General features: G+C 34.8%; 3 protein-coding genes across 5 annotated transcripts in view; 1 reads left to right on the top strand and 2 right to left on the bottom strand.

The window, feature by feature from the left end:
• The window catches only part of Sec31 (COPII coat complex component secretory 31), a 30,582-nt gene extending 30,455 nt beyond the window's left edge, over positions 1 to 127 (bottom strand). For all 3 annotated transcript variants that reach the window (XM_089651172.1, XM_089651164.1, XM_089651180.1), the window contains exon 1: positions 28 to 127. The gene's annotated coding sequence lies outside the window, so the exon portion shown is untranslated. The remainder of the gene's footprint in view (positions 1 to 27) is intronic.
• Positions 128 to 3,337: 3,210 nt separating this feature from the next.
• LOC149426393 (protein aveugle-like) lies at positions 3,338 to 5,172 on the bottom strand. Its single transcript, XM_089636762.1, has 3 exons — positions 4,976 to 5,172; positions 4,395 to 4,508; positions 3,338 to 4,039 (listed from the first exon to the last, which is right to left on the bottom strand). The coding sequence occupies exons 1-3, from the start codon at positions 5,009 to 5,011 to the stop codon at positions 3,842 to 3,844; spliced, it is 348 nt and encodes a 115-aa protein (XP_089492888.1). The 5' UTR covers positions 5,012 to 5,172; the 3' UTR covers positions 3,338 to 3,841.
• Positions 5,173 to 8,790: 3,618 nt separating this feature from the next.
• LOC149426392 (BRISC and BRCA1-A complex member 2-like) lies at positions 8,791 to 15,154 on the top strand. The gene is made up of 7 exons (XM_089636750.1): positions 8,791 to 9,091; positions 9,265 to 9,572; positions 9,652 to 9,830; positions 10,082 to 10,210; positions 11,076 to 11,139; positions 13,306 to 13,459; positions 14,903 to 15,154. Exons 1-7 carry the CDS (start codon positions 8,992 to 8,994, stop codon positions 15,100 to 15,102), a joined length of 1,134 nt encoding a protein of 377 aa, XP_089492876.1. The 5' UTR covers positions 8,791 to 8,991; the 3' UTR covers positions 15,103 to 15,154.
• The last annotated feature ends 1,457 nt before the right edge of the window (positions 15,155 to 16,611 follow it).

Raw genomic sequence — 16,611 nt, 5'->3', positions numbered from 1 at the left:
TACTGTAAATTAAAAGAATAAACTTACCTCCTTAAAATGTACTATAGAAATCACCAAACATCAAATGCCGACAAAAAATCTGAGCGATTCTGACAGTTTTGGTCAAAACTACAACTTCCAACGTGGCTCGATCGGCATAATCATTAGAAATAAGGAGGATTGCGCCATCTGTCAAGGAATGACGCAGATATTTTATAGAATATATTACAGATTCCTGTAAATATTTCGAGTTATTTGAACAGGGACAAAGTTTCTGAAAAATTCTAACAGGAGCATCTTGGTAAATCCCGCAAATAAATAAATTACGAAAAAGGGTGATAGGCGAGAGAGTGGTATATTTTTTATGATAGGCGCTGTGTGAGTGGTTTATTTATGAGCGCTGTATTTCATTATTTTGATATGGTTTTAACGATAGGTCGCGGCGTGCTGCGACGTGCCATCGCATCAATTTTTTTCAAATTAATGATAATTTTATTTTTTTACTACAACATAATTCAAGGTTTCAGTATCATAACAGCATCCAAAATATTTTGTTTCCTAATTATTCTACTACTCCATAAGGTGAGCTCCAGGAGCTTGAGTTTATGGAAGGCGTAAGTATATATACGAAAAGAAAATAATGTAAAATGTATAATATATGACGTAAGTATGTGGAAATGATTGGACCATAAATAAACTACTTTCCGTTGCCTAATGTACCGATATAGATACAGTTTATTTGTTATTAGTTGGGCTTAAAAATCATAGATGGCCGATACTGCCCATCACTGCCCATCCTATCACTTAATTAATTTTTAATACATTTTACGGTTAGTAGTTAGTTAGTATAGGTAGGTACCTACATAGTTAGAGTTACATGACACATTGATTTAATTACATTTTTATTTACAAAAATATAAGTGTTATTTTGTTACATAATAATATCATGTATTACGTTTTATTTTTACCTGGATTAAAATTATAAATGTAGTATAATACTAACAGAAATTACCTATTTTAATAATGTATTTACTGATTATATATTAATACTGATTTACAGTATAAACTTTTTTTCAAAATTTTAACCGGAAACAAATCAAATTTACAATAAAACCCTTGGTTGGAATGACAAAAAAATACAAAACAGTTTAAAGCTACTAATACCTACCTATTTGCACAAAAGCACTTTTAAGAAAAAGAGAAAGGAGTCTGAAAAGAAAATAAAAAAATGTTTCACATACACATTTTTCGTGACCGGTAAAAAAAAACCATGTCTTCCATAAGAGGTAGAATCATCACCCTAGATAATTTGGCAATAAAAAAAAATATAGGAAAAGACGTTCGTAACTGACGCCAAAACCACAAATATGATATTTTTTATAATTATTCATATTCCATTCCCTTCATCCACACCACATCCAATTGAAAATTCAAATGCTGCGTTTTTTCTATGTCTTTGTAAATAGTATAATTCAAATTCCACTCCCTTCACCAACACCATATACCTAATATCTACCCAAATTATGATGATTGTAACTAATTTTCCAATCCCTTCGCTCTCGTCACTTACTACAGTTGGGCATGCCATAGTTCCACAGGCTCTGAGGTTATTGAGGAATATTGTACATTTATTTTTTTATTTTACCTTTCCGAAAAATGCAAAAGAATAATTTCATTTATCAAATAAAATTTACTTTGGATATAAGTATTTAAATAGATTTGAACCCGCGAGGGATGGATTTGATGCTCACTAGTCGAGAGCCTAACCCCTCGACCATGGAGGCTTGGTTTTCATTCATACATTTCAATTGATTTTATGCAAACGAAATATAAAAAAGAGTGTAGACTTAAAAATGAATCTACCGTTGCCAGATATCTCAAGATATTTGTAATTTTTTCTTCGGGATAACTATAACGAGCGCATAACTATATCCTGTTTATGAAAATTCTTGAATTTAAGAAATGAATTCTTCCGAAATACGTAAATGATGCCAAAAACCCTATTTAAAAAAAAATTCATTAAAATATATTAAGAATTATTTTATTGGGATAAGTCCTAAAAAATCTACATATTTGTGTGAAATGATATTACGATCTTGCCAAAAGATTGTCAAAGTAAGCACATTTTTCGTTAAATATATTACAAATTATTTTATTGGGATAAGTCCTAAAAAATTGAAAAAAACCAATAAATTTAATTTTGAATGGAAATACTAACTATATACTTTGGCACTTCGTATTTACTTTTTGATACTAAACAGGAGTTAATTTGTTTTAGAGGACTTATGTCATATTTGAAACACGTAATTAATAGGTCGCGTCTTAGATGAATTATGTGAATGAATCGCGTATTTGTTTTCTTTCAATTCTATAAGCTTCAATAATTCAACTACGCTCGTTCCTCTCTCCGATAGGACATTGCAAATGTCCTTTCGAACATTCCCGATTTGCAGTGTCCGACTGGACATTTCTTCAGTCCGAAAGGACAATTAGAATCAGACTGGACATTTCCTTAGTCCGATAAGACATTTGCAGTGTCCGACTAGACATTTCCTCTGTCCGATGGGACATTTGCAGTGTCCGATACGAGATTTGCAGTGTCCGACTGCACATTTGCAGTGCATGTCTGGACATTTGCAGTGTTCGACTGGACATTTGCAGTATCCGACTGGACATTTCCTTAGTCCGAAAGGACAATTAGAATCAGACCGTAGAGTTCCTAGTCCGATAGGACATTTGCAGTGTCTGAATGGATATATCCTCAGTCAGATAGGACATTTGCAGTGTTTTTTTTTAATTTTGGATAATTTTTATTTTCATGTAATTAATCCAATGGATTATTTATTAACTTTCTAAAACATATTTTCTTCGATATTATCCAAAAATTATATGAGCAGAAACAATGTTTTTGAAGAAATCTCATATTACATGAGGCGATCCAAAAAATAGTTTCCTTGTTAAAACTTACTTTTTTTACTGGCAAACCTGCCGCTTGGAAATATAACTACGGCGGAATTTCTTCGGTGAGTTATGAGAGGTTCCAGTTTTGGTCGCCGTGGGGTCGCAGGTAAATTTTATAATGGTATTTCAGTATGAAATCGGGTCTAAATTTTCAAGTCTTAATTTTTTGGGTCCGGTCGCCTGCAAACCAAAATGAACCTTTCGGTCGGTTAAAATTGAGGGTCAGAGTGGTCGTTTTTTGCCTGCAGATCCCCGATTTAATTTTTTTGCGCAAAGGCTATGCGGAATTTACCCGAAATATACCATTTGAATTCGACCAATCAGAGGGCCAAAAACGTCCAGATGATAGCATAATAATACTATCAGATAAAGAAACTATTTGAAAATAAATGTACAATTCAGCAAAAACTTTTATTTGATAATAATTACAAGTAGGTACAAATTGAATAAAATCAGAAGATTGGTGTCGGGCATGGGCACGTAATATGCAAGAAAAATCCTATTTAACTCTCTGACTATTTAATGGCAGATAAATTACTTAGATGGGAGGCAACTGCGTACCATTGCAGCAGATTCTCATGTAGTTTACCAGATTACATAAATATATATTTTTAGTAAGAATTAAAAGCTTAGGTAATTTAATATGTGGTGTTTGAAGTGTTTTGATGTTTGCTATAATGATAATGGAAAGATAATATTATTATGGTGTAATAAACAAAGTTTTGACTATTCCTATTACATGTTTCCAAAATCATACTCTCACAGCCAGACTGCCATGAGTAAAAAACCAGGGTTTTTTAATTTCACCGGTAATATGGTATGTAGTGCATTGCATATTTAGCAAACAAAGGGTTAAAATTGAAAACTTTAACTAGAAATGAATTCTATAATATGAATATTCTCATATTTGCATAGTTTGGCCATCGTATGTAACAAAGTTGTTTCTGGTTTCCAGGTCTCTTATCTCCATGATGTCCGTCTTCAGACGAATTTTCATAATTTCCCTCCATATGGCGACTCGGTGGTCGGGATTCAGGATGCCCAGTCTCATGAGGGTGTTGTCATTCATCCTAATAAGGGCACGGCCAGTGATGTCATGCTGAAGCAAATATACTAAATAATTAAATTAACAAAATATTGTACATTACAAATGAAAAGCAATGATGCAGGAACCGCAAACAGTTTTGATGTAAAAAGAAGAAAAATCCAAATTAATATTTTACGTCTTTAGTTTGGTGGCCATCAGTAAAGTTGATAGATCTGTAATCTAAAATTAATAATAAAATAGGTTTTTAGTCTATTCTCCCTTCTTTGTTAACCCAAGCTAAGAATCTAAGATTCCTATTTTTCATTATTAAGTGTGGGTAGTCGTAAAATTTTAACAAAACAACTTATTTGAAAGAGAGAGGTTGAGAGACCATTCAAAATCAATAATAATTAGAGAAAATCCTTACATTTCGAAAGTTTTCAAAATAGATTGGGTAATAGTCGCTACAATGTCTTCTAAGCCATTTTTGAACATCCACTACCGTCCAAAGATATACTGCTTTAGGCCTTGCTGTCTTACTCTAAAAATATAATAAAAATACAGTTCAATACAAAAATGGAGCAATGTGCAAATTTTAGCAATCGGATTCTATACACATACTGATAAACTTGTCGAATTCTTCTGTATGCTTAATTTGCAAAAATTATAAATAGCACACATGGTTTCAACTTAATCACTACATAACTATTTACGTCGCGGGAGATGGTAACAGATGAATTAAAGTTTTCATTTTTTTCCATTTTCTCTCTCAAAATTAAATTTGAAGGTTAGGAAAAACGCAAAAATTATTAAAATAACCCAAGCTAAACCCTAAAAACCTATTTTGTGCTTGTTTACAAACCTCAGACTTAAATAGTTGCCTCTAAAATTATTTAAGTTGAAATCAAGTGATCTTTTTTTAGTCTTTGCTTGCAGCGGAATTCTACAAGCTTACCCGAGTACCATTGAGATATACCTTGACAAATACAAGACATTATTATTGTTTACCTTTGGTTTCGAAATATGAGGCGTATCTTCAACCATCCTGATTTACAATTAACACAAGCCTAAAATCAAAGAAATATCTGTATATGTCTCATAATGTCGTGGAAACCATGAAGTAAGGTGTTATCAAAAAATATAACAAAAAAACTATTCCGAGTGATTCTCGTTCTCAACTGGTCAAACGTCAAATCCATGTCAAATCTCAGAAGTGGATACAGAAAGTGTTGCCAACAGATCTTGGCATAATGTCGCCGTTTTTCAAACATTTAGTAGCCTAATGTATCCGAATTTCAGTTGCAGTAATTCTAATAAACTCGCATAAATTCTGCCCACATATTCCCCACAAATATTCTACGTGAGCTTGATTCCCCCTTTTACTATTCAAAATCCACGGGGGGGGGGGGTTGTTAGAGAATTTCTGTAAATCGTAATTCCCCACAAAAATAATTCAAAATGAGTACTCCCCACAAAATATTTTAAATCCATTAGGGAAGGGGGGTTGTTACAGAATGAAAAAATTCCGCACACCCAAAACTATCATATTATGTGATTCCCCACAACAATTTTTGAAATCCATGGGGGGGTGGCTACGGAATTCCATTTCGAAAAATTCCTCACATTTTTCCATTAAAATTAAAAAAATCTGAGGTAGCCTAATCGGCGACCAGTCGCCTTTTAGATTTTTTCGTCGCCGATTCTCGTTCTGAGTAGCCTAAATGGCGGTAAATCGCCTTTGTTGGCAACACTGGATACAGATTGAAACGGACGAAACGTCAAACTTGGAGCATAGATAATATTTGTTGATATTGTATCACCAAAATAATAATACCACTCTCTAATGGGACTTGGACACGGTCAAGCGGCTTGATCGCAAGCACGTAGTTTATTGTCTATGGCACTTTGTGTCAAGCATTTTGACCGTGTACCGAAGCTGGCTTGCAAGCATTGCGCAATTCTACGTGCTTGCGGCGAGGCTTGATGCGAATTTATATTTTTGTGGGAATAGACAAACGACAATAGACAAATAAATATCACGTATCATAAACAATGATATAAATTGAATAAAATTGTTATAAAATAGGTACTTAGTTATTGTTTTTGTGTTCAATTTGTAGAAATCCATCTAATTTAAAAATTCTGGAAGTATTTTAGTATTTTTTAATAATTATGACAGCGGTTTTCAAGGTCATTAATAATCAAAATGTAGAATAAATAATTTTCTGAATTTTCAATGGAGAAAACATATTTTTTGTATGAATACCGCACAAGATATTCATACAAAAATAGCTGTAGCCTGTAATACACTTTGCAATTGCTCATGGGTAAAGCGGTACCTTAACTTGTACCATTCTTGACACCAAATTCGTTTCTTTTTATTATTTTATTCAAACATAAAGCTAACGTAAGAGCCAAGAACGCTTTGTCTTTGACAGATTCCATTTTGCCGCCAGTCACGAAATGACAGGAAGGCATAGAAGTACATATACATAGACCACCACGAAATCACAGGAAGGCGTGGCCATGCTTGACGGAGAGGCTTGATGCGGGCTGTCAAGCCGCTAAGCATAGACAATAATAGACAACAATAGACAACAATAGACAAAAAAAACTACGTGCTTGCGATCAAGCCGCTTGACCGTGTCCACATCCCTTTATGATGGGCATCTTCGAAACATTTACATGATCGAAACATCAAAGAATCGATTTAATCGCTTGAAGTTCTCGAATTGCTCGAAGGGTTGGCTGCACATAGACAAAATATGGTACTTTAGTAGGGCAACATTTCGAATTTGGGAATCGGTGAACTCTGACTAATGACGTAATAGCTGCTGTGGTTTCCCATGATTTTTGAAATAATCGATTCCTTATTCGATGACGTTCCAAAACGATTTTTTTCGGACTGTGTGATGATTTTTGACAGATTTGATTTTTCCATGAATTTTGAATTGAAATATTTCGATGATCAAAAATATAAAGTTTATCGATGATTTTTTCCCATTGCTACCACTTGATATGTCCCTAGGTATCTACGTGACTTGAATTCACAGAAAGACCAAAGTGAAAACGTGCTCCAGCATTTGTCTCTGTAATTTTACACGCAGATGGAGGCGGCAGTCGGATATTATTAGACCTTAATATTTAGTCAATAGCCTGGCCGTAAATCGCAATAAAAAATTAGAAAGCCAACTTAGAAATACACCCATTAGTCGGCAGATTTAGCTCTAGACCCTCACCAAGTAGTAATTCTGAAATGGGTGTATCGTTAAACCAGCGACCCGGCAATAAAAAAAACCTTCGCCCAAGGCTAGGCTAAATTGTAATTGTTTGAAGGTCATATTTAAAAACGTAATTTTAAAATATTTATCATTAAGTATAAATTTAGATGTAAGAGTAATTGTCAACTTAGATTAGAAATTTAATTGCAACCAGATATTAATTAAGTGTATGCATGCATAATGTTAAGATACTTAAATATATGTTAAGATTTTTGAACCGTAAGTTAATCAGAATCAGCCTGACAGCGCAATCTAGCGGTGAGAATGGCGATGCCAGCGCCACGGACTCAAGACAACGCACCGAAGTGGTGTAAAGCGGAACCACTATAGTTCCAGCACCGCACCACAGGCGTGCCACAGTCGCCGGATTGCGCGGGTGAATACAACTAATTCAGCTCTCGACAGTCACGCTCTCGCCTCTCAGGAGTCATCATCTCGCCTCCCCTTGGGGCGGCCGCCGAGGCGCCTCCGCCCAGGAGGTTGCCCTCTCGGCGGTCACGATCTCGCCTAGTTCTCGACAGTTCACATTTCCGCACTCGACAGTCATCATCTTAGGAGTCATCATCCTGCTCTCCCCCTTGGAGCGGCGCCGAGGCAGCTGCCGATCAGGGAACTGCCCTAGCAGAAATTACCGTCTCGCCTCCGCCGAGAAACTTCCTGCTCTCCCCCTTTGGAGCGGCACCGAGGCTCTTCCGACCAGGGAGCTGCCCTAGCAGAAGTTACCGTCTCGCCTCCGCCGAGAAACTTCCTGCTCTCCCCCTTGGAGCGGCGCCGAGGCTCTTCCGACCAGGGAGCTGCCCTAGCAGGAGTTACCGTCTCGCCTCCGCCGAGAAACTTCCTGCTCTCCCCCTTGGAGCGGCGCCGAGGATCTTCCTACCAGGAAGCTGTCCTCTCAGGAGTCGCTGCCTGCCGACTCCGCCCTTCGGAGCCTTGGCCCAGGCTGAACCAATTCCGCCCTTCGGATCCAACCCAAGTTGTCGCTTGTGTGATGTCGGTGATAAGTGCGAACATGGAGATCCGCGGTTCCAGATAAGAACTATAATTTAAGCCTAGTATTAAGCTAGATTAAGATTAACCCTTCTTTATACATTTTTGTTTTAAATAAATTTTAAAAGTGTTTTGTAACTAAGTAACTTCTCCTTTTTTACTCGTTCCTCCTTTTCTTTAGCTTGAATACTATTAATTATTAACTTCCCTTAAGTAGAGTTGTAACACACTCACGACAGTCGCTTAAATAATATATATATATGGTCGCGGCATTCTCCATTGGAGGCAGCACACGGAAAAAAAAGTTTTTATTATGGTGTTTTTTTTAATGCAAACATTATTTGTTTCTATTTTTCAAAGGAAAATCAAAACTGTTTTCAATAAAGCTTTATCGGTTTTAGCTTTAGTTACAGTTGTTTACTTATTTAAATTCTCAATAAAAATCTTAACAAAAACATATTTTTTTATACTCAAAACATTTCAAGACATGTTTTTTTTACTTCTGAAATATTTCTTTATTTTTGAGATATGGCATCACTTGTTGCGACTGTCAAAGTCACAAAATCTATGCTCGAAGTAGTAAATATTGTCAAATAATTACGAAGAAATACTAAACTCGGCTACATATTATTGATTGTCACGCCTATATAATTATTAACTTATTATCAAGTAACAACATCTCTTATGAATTCTTTTAGAAAATTTCAAGTTTTATAAGGAAGATTTGTTGGCAAGCCCCGTAAAAAATAATTTGACATGCCTATCAAGGGACAGGGGCGGCATTGCGATATCCTGAGCAGGATATCCGAATCATTCCAACCATTTATCAAGGAAATATTGAAAGAGCTGAATTTTGGTAATTATTTAACATTTTTCTGTAGTGCACAACGTACCTGAGTATGAATTTATAAATCAAGATAGAATATATTATGTTTTTTTGATAATAATGTTATGTTACTTGTCTATTGGTAATTATCTTTAGTGAAATTTCTTGTTTTATTTCACAATAAATTTTTGATTTGTTTCCAGGTTTATGCAGGTCCAAAGTTGATTTTGAAAAACTACGTAACTCCACCAATTCCAAAACTGCCTTGGCCGACCAATTCACGATAATACTTCCTTATGCCGGACATTACCTGAGATGGGAGGTTTTGTTTGACACAACATGCCCGTGGTACGCTCCCGACTTTCGCTTCGATGATGAAAACTTCCTCGCCAATGTGGACGCTGCATGCATTGAGAAACATGTTCCAAGTCTCGCCAAATGGAACGATGATGATCCTAAAGCACTGAGCAATGTTATTCAAGAATTAATTGCACTCTACAGAGAACATCAGGTTGGAAGAATACTTTATTTTCAAATATTTCATATATAAAGAGTCAATGATAATATTATGTGTGTGCGCTTTTTTTCAGAAAACTCTTTTAGGTGAAGATGAAAATTCTAGAGCTTATTTTGAATACACAACACTTATAGGTGACTCAAACACACAAGAACACGATGTGGAAATATTCGTTGGTCGGGGAGATTCCGTCAACTTTATGATCAAGCTGAATATCGATTATTCCCAGTTGCCAGCTCTATTTTCAGACGAGTATGTTTTGCATTTAACTTTACATTAACTCTAATATTGATTCAAGCCACCTCAAATTGTTTCAGTATTAATTATTATTTCATTTTTCTTGAATTCAAATTTTAAAATAAAAAGTGATAGTGCCCGAAAAGCTGTGTGGGAATTTTTTCCCTGGCGTTATCAATATTTATACATATATATTATTAGTATAGGTACGAATATTACAATGCTTTATCATTTTCCTAAAGTGGCCATTTTTTGTTTGTTGACAGTTGCAATATTCACGAGAATCCGGGTGGCGAATGTGCCGTCCTGCTCATCAAGTATCCCAACCCATCCAATGCGGAGCTCATCATGTCCCCGCTGATCAACCGGGCTGTGGGGGATATCACATTACCACCGTAACTTATTACCTGTCTATATTTTCACTTGAGAAAGTCACTATGAATAAAAAGTAGAATCACAACATCCCCAAAGAGAACATAGGATCTAAAGGAAACCTCAGGGCCTCCTGCATAGAGTTTATATAAATATTCATATACATCCCTTTGATCATTTTTTTGTTTGTTATGTACACGTTAAACGTAAATGTAATTGTGTATGTATATATTTCAACAGAACAATGTCGGGATGTGCAAATTTTTAGTTTTGCAGTAGAGCTGTTTAATGTTTCGTTTCTGCAATTTTACTGTTTTTGTGATCAAGAAATATAGTGTTTTTTGATATTTTACATTAACCCCTATTTATTTAATCGGAGAAATAGAGTATGTCGGGGTAACGTGCGATAACTTCGGGAGGTGATTCTACATGATGGTAGAAGTTAAAAAGATAAATAACTTTTGACGAAATTCCGAAAAATTCCCTACAAACAATTCAACTTTTTTTTTACCTAAAAAGTACCTTAAAATGTTGGAATACGGACACCCTGTATATTATGGAAAACAGTAAAAATGCAGAAACAAAACTTTAAACAGCTCTACTGCAGAACTAGTGCTGCAGAACTCAAATTTGCATATCCGACATTATTCTTCGGGACTGTCGATTTGTATTCATTTTTTTTCTTTGTTAATTACGTTTATTTTGTTAATTTTTTTTTTCTCATTATAGTATATTTGTTTTGTTATTTTTCTTGCCGCTTGAAGAGAAGTCTTGTTTTTATATCTATACATATGTATTTAACAAAAATAATGTTAGTAAAAATTATTATACAATACATTGTTTGTCCGAAACTTAGGAATTTCTTGTGAAGATGGTTTTTGTTTTCAGAATTCACCAAACTGCTGTCTTAATGGACTATGTACCAATGGTGACTAATTTGATCAATAAAAAGGTATGATTTCACTTTATTATTATTAGTAAATTCACCAAACTGCTGTCTTAATGGACTATGTTAGTAAAGCCTATAATATTTTGATCTTGTAATAATGTTTGTTCTTTTTTTCATTTAAAATATTGCTTCTTATCTGACATTCAAATAATGACAAACGTGTACAAGTCATATCTACTTTCCTTAAAATTAACGATATTAATTTTTTATCGTAGTTATTGTGCATAGGAACTCATTTTTCCTTCATGTGTTTATTTTATTTGTTTTGTGTATTTTATATGTGCAATAAATTATATCAACTTATTTATTAATTATTGCTTCAACTTATAAAAAATCACAATTGTGAGATTTTCAAAACAAAAGTAGTTTTACTTCTGAATTAAAAAAATTGACACCTTGTATTTTGTGTGTTACAGTATTTTAGGTAGGTATATGTATCATGTAATGTAGGTACTGGTAATTACTACTAAATTATAACCTACACTTACAAGCATTCCATAATCACCTCAACTTGACGCTGGCTAGAACTTTCCTTTGGGGTGATATCATTTAAAAAATACATTATAATATTTAAAAAGAAAATAATAATCTATTAGTTATGCTATCATGTAACAAATGTCAGATATTACACTATTACAAAATGTTTGGTACATATATAGCGCATTGCATGCGACAACCAGAGTATGTTAGTGTTTAGAATACATTCGCTTGCAATATTATCAGTTCTGTTTACTCCAAATGAATAAAATAACTCCATGTACTTATACCACCTACTACCTACTTATTAATCGAAATGTACTACTATTATTTTACTTTTATTCTTAAATTAATGTCAAATGTAATTAAATATATTCTTAAATTAACTGCTATATTAGTCTATTTTCATTATCTATACTTTTGTTATCAAAAAACTTTATTTCTTTTCTTTACCCATTATAATATATTGTAATGGCACTACTCCCCAACTCCAACACGAGAAACGTTTTTCTCTATTGAATTGGGTAGTTAAGTTAAAAAGAAAACATTTTTATTGTAATTAGTTTTTTTAGTATAACATATTTATGTTTTTATATAAAAGAAATATAATTTTAAATAAAAAATAATAACACTTTGTCGTCGGGACACGGCATTTGCCGTTTTTCGCGGACTGTCGGTCAACTGCGGGACACGGCTAATGCCGTTTTTGTCGACTGTCGGTTTTTGGCGAGAAACGGCACTATACGGGCTTGTTATCAGCGTGAAATAAAACACCTTGAAGGGTAATTTGCTATCTGGCTGCTAGGCGACAGTCTGTCGACGTTTTCTGAGATGCCTTGTCCGGATTGGCTAGTGTGCCGCTTGTAAAGGCGTCGCCACAAATCTAGAGCTTTTATGCAATCTCAATCTCCAGTTTAGTTTGAGTCATTTCACGTATTGGACTATTTTTCATACCGCTCGCACTATTTTGTTTACTGTTTGGTATTTTATTATTTGAATATATTATCATTGTATAGGACTTTATCCCTACAAAAATATATCCTTTACAAGCCAATGATACATGCACTTATGGTGTGTGATGGATTATCAACATATGAAGTGTACCGATTCCTTGAAAGAATAAATACTATCATTCATAAGTGGAATGGGCTCTTCAATTCTTCATTAGGCGGGGCAACCGCAAAAGACTCTTTTTTGACAAGAAGCAATTAAACTTATGAGTTATTGAGTGTTCGCCTTCGACCTTAGGCGACACTGTTCAATATTTACGCGATCAGATTTCACACATCCAGCGATTGTAAAATTGCAGGCATGGAAAATATATATTATTATTTATTATAAAACTACATGATATAAATAAACATGTTATCTTTTACATGGAATTTTCAAATATTGAATGCTATTTACTGAATTAATATCAGGTTTTTATATTCAGCTTTGAAATGTGGTGTAATTATGATGTAATCAAAGCAATTATAATTTATATTTGATGATCAAATGTCATATATGATTTCTTTGAAAATTTCAATCGAAAATATTATTTGGTTTAGAAATTGTATCAATTTTAAGAAAGCGATATATTTTTGCGCTAATCGCGAAAAACACCCGCTATAGGCTAGAGTCTATTGTTTGAAGCGCCCGACTACAATGTGTTAATAATAATACTTACATTGATAATTCCTACATTTTCAGATAAAGACGATCTTTGATAATGAAAGGCATCGCCAGGAAATGCTCTCCCGATTTGTAGTTAAGTACGAAGGAGGCATTCTGGAGCACGACTCCAACTCAGCATCTTTCCTTCTCGAAGTCAATGACTTTTACTGCATTCTCCAGATTGAAATTGGTAAGTTGAAATTTATTTTGCACACATCCACCCACAGGAGTGGATATACTCTCAGTATCGCCCTGGTGAAGACCACCATTCAGAATTTAAATGTTGCTTGAAATGGCTTTGACCGTGTTTGGTGACAAGATCTGTATAGCCAGGTACTACCCCACCCTCCTCTCTCCCCCATCTCCTTCCCCTTCCCGCTACCTTCAGCCTCACAACATACCCTATTTGGGGTTGCCATTGTCTCACTGCTCCAGACGGTTGGGAGCAGTTGGGACTCTTGTGCAGTTTCACACATTAAAAAAAAACATGAATAGGGTGACCATAAGTGGATAAGGTTTCGTCGTAAGCAAAAAACGTGCCACATAAATGGAGTCGCCCTCATTGAACCGTCACCCCTCACCCCGGCCCCCGCGACCTCGGGCAAGCGGGAGTATCTTCTCACTGACAGTTAATACGACCATGGAAAATGTTATTTGGTTAACAGCATTGCTGCATTGGTCAGGTTTAAAATCGGGCATAGATTTTGTTGGGAGATTTTAGGTTTTGCGGGGATGACGGGACAGAGAGCTCATAAAGGTGACAGTCCCGATAAATCAGGACGGATGACAACCCCTACACATGAAAAGTAATAAATTGTTGACACAAAGAGGGATTCAACGTTCATTGGAGCCCTATGAAGAAGTGCGAAAAGACCTTAGAAAAAAGAGGATATTTTCTCACCACTAGTGTAAAACGTAGTACATATTATATAACTTTCATAAGGGGCCGTTCAAGGCCGTATTTTTGATGACATGGGGGGGTGGGGGGGTCGAGATAGTGATTACGTCAGCACTGCTCAGCAGTAGTTTTTTTTTTTTACACATTGGCAACCCACACATTGTCTATGTTTGAAAACCGAATACATATTCGGGGATTCCCACAAATAATTAATACGTTAAGGTACTCGCTTAAAAAATAGAATACATTAACAGAAAAATGCATATAGGTACCAATTTTTACGTAAGCATGGGAGGGGGGGGGGGGTAAGACCTTTGCTTACTTTTGGTGACAAGGGGGAAGAGGGGGTAAATAATTGTAATAAATCTGCTTACGTAATACTTGAACGGCCCCTAAGGTGTTTTACTAAATCGTTTTATAACAGAAAATGTTCAATTTTCGTATGAATGGCTGATAAAGTGGCACCATCAAAAGGTTTATTGCGGTGAAAAGTAATTGCAGGTGTCAATGTACATTATATTTTACTAATAAATAAACTCTAGTTTTCCCGATTTCGCCGCGGTTAGACTCCCTATAAGTGACACCACATTTTACTGAACTATGATTTTTCATACTTCTAGTTTCATTTTCTAACACCTTTGCCACGTAGCAGGAACCAAACACCTGCAGATAATAAGGAATCACTTTACAATTATTGTTTATGTAGGTTGAAATTAATCCATTTTATTTTATCAGGACTCAATTTCCCCGAGAAGCCCCCCATGCTGTCCCTGAGGTCGGTTTACCACAGTCACAAGAGGCGGCCGTGCGTCAAGCCCCTCCCTCTGTGTCCGTATGACAGAATTCAAGAATACATCTCGCAGCAAGTGGAGATCTTCAAAGCCGAGTGTTCTGATACAGTAGTCGCCATCCCACCTGACAACATACTAATTTAGTATTTACTTACCTGTGACATTTTATTATGCCTGTAATCAATCTATTTTTTAATTGCATATTATATAAATAAATAATATTATAAAAGAATTTGTTATCTCGCCCTTGAGCCCCTCTCGCCTTGTGATTTCAGAGAATATTTCAATTTAACCCCTAAAGCCTCTGACATTTTGCAACGTATTACTCTTAGGAGAACTGTCAGAATATACATTCCACGGAAAATATTCTCACATTACTTTTGATTTCCGATAAATTCGCTTTTTTGATATCTTACTTATCTCTAAATACATAGTATAAAATAAAGTCGCTATCTGCATCTGTCTGTTTGTGCGTTTAGTTCTTCTAAAATACCCAACGGATTTTGATAGGGTTTTCACTATCATTTATAGAATTTCTTCCGGAAGCTTTATATATATAACACATGCATATAATATTTACAGGAAATAGAGAAAAGTCGATGTTTATCCTATAATTCACAACCTAAAAACTTTACTCCAAATCATTCACAACCCCGAGCTAGTTTAAAAATAAAATACTGTTCTTAAAAGCTTGTTACACTCTTTCAAATTGTAGTATTACAAATCAACATAACTAAATCTGTTAAAATTTTAAAAGCAAACAAAGGTAAAGTTTTTAAAGTCGCTTACCGGTGCTTTTATCTTTACATATCTCCCAAAAGATTGGTTGTTTCTTGTCTGTGAAATTGTCCCAAAATTGCCTAAGGGATTAAGGCGAAGCTTAATGCCAAATCACTATTTTGATATCCTTTTAACAAATTGATGTACATTATGAATACCAAAAAATATGCTTTAGATAAATTGAAAGTTTTCCTATCGTTTCGCTTGAGTAGAATACAAATAAAATAATAAATTACTCAATAAAAAATATAAATGTAAACTACTAAAAAAAATATTTACAACAGAAATGTATGAACGCATAAAGGAAACAACTTTTGAAATTGAACGTTTCTAGACTCCGTTTGTCAATCGACTTTAATGCCTATTATGTACCTACAATATGAGGTATTTTTTTATTTATTATTCGAGACACAAACAGGATATTTATAAAAACATTAATTATGGATTACAAAATAAAGAAAATACAATTATAAATATCCCTAGACTAATGTGTCTGCAGCAATCACATTTGCACATTCACATAAGCAAACATGTGAATAATAAACATGTATACAAAGAATATACACATTTTTGGCTTATAGCTTCCTCTTAAGGACAGTACTCACCATAAAGTGCTACTAACTGATCAAGCCATTTCATAGGGGCACATTTTTTATAATATATTTAGACTCTTAACATAACTGAACTCAAGCTACCACTGACGTCCATGGCATGCCGTTATCTTGAAGAGTGAATTAAAAGCATCTTCATGCACACTCGTACATTTTGCTTCCCTGTTATATCGTCACATTGTACCTTTGCCATATATTATTAATTATAGAAGTGCGCAAGTGAGTGGCGTAAATTGGGGACCCCCAGAAAGACACAGCACCT

Source organism: Hesperophylax consimilis, chromosome 1 (assembly GCF_061612785.1).
Source record: "Hesperophylax consimilis isolate HC1 chromosome 1, BYU_Hcon_1.0, whole genome shotgun sequence".
Taxonomy (NCBI): domain Eukaryota; kingdom Metazoa; phylum Arthropoda; class Insecta; order Trichoptera; family Limnephilidae; genus Hesperophylax; species Hesperophylax consimilis.
This window is presented reverse-complemented; position numbering and strand designations above follow the sequence as displayed.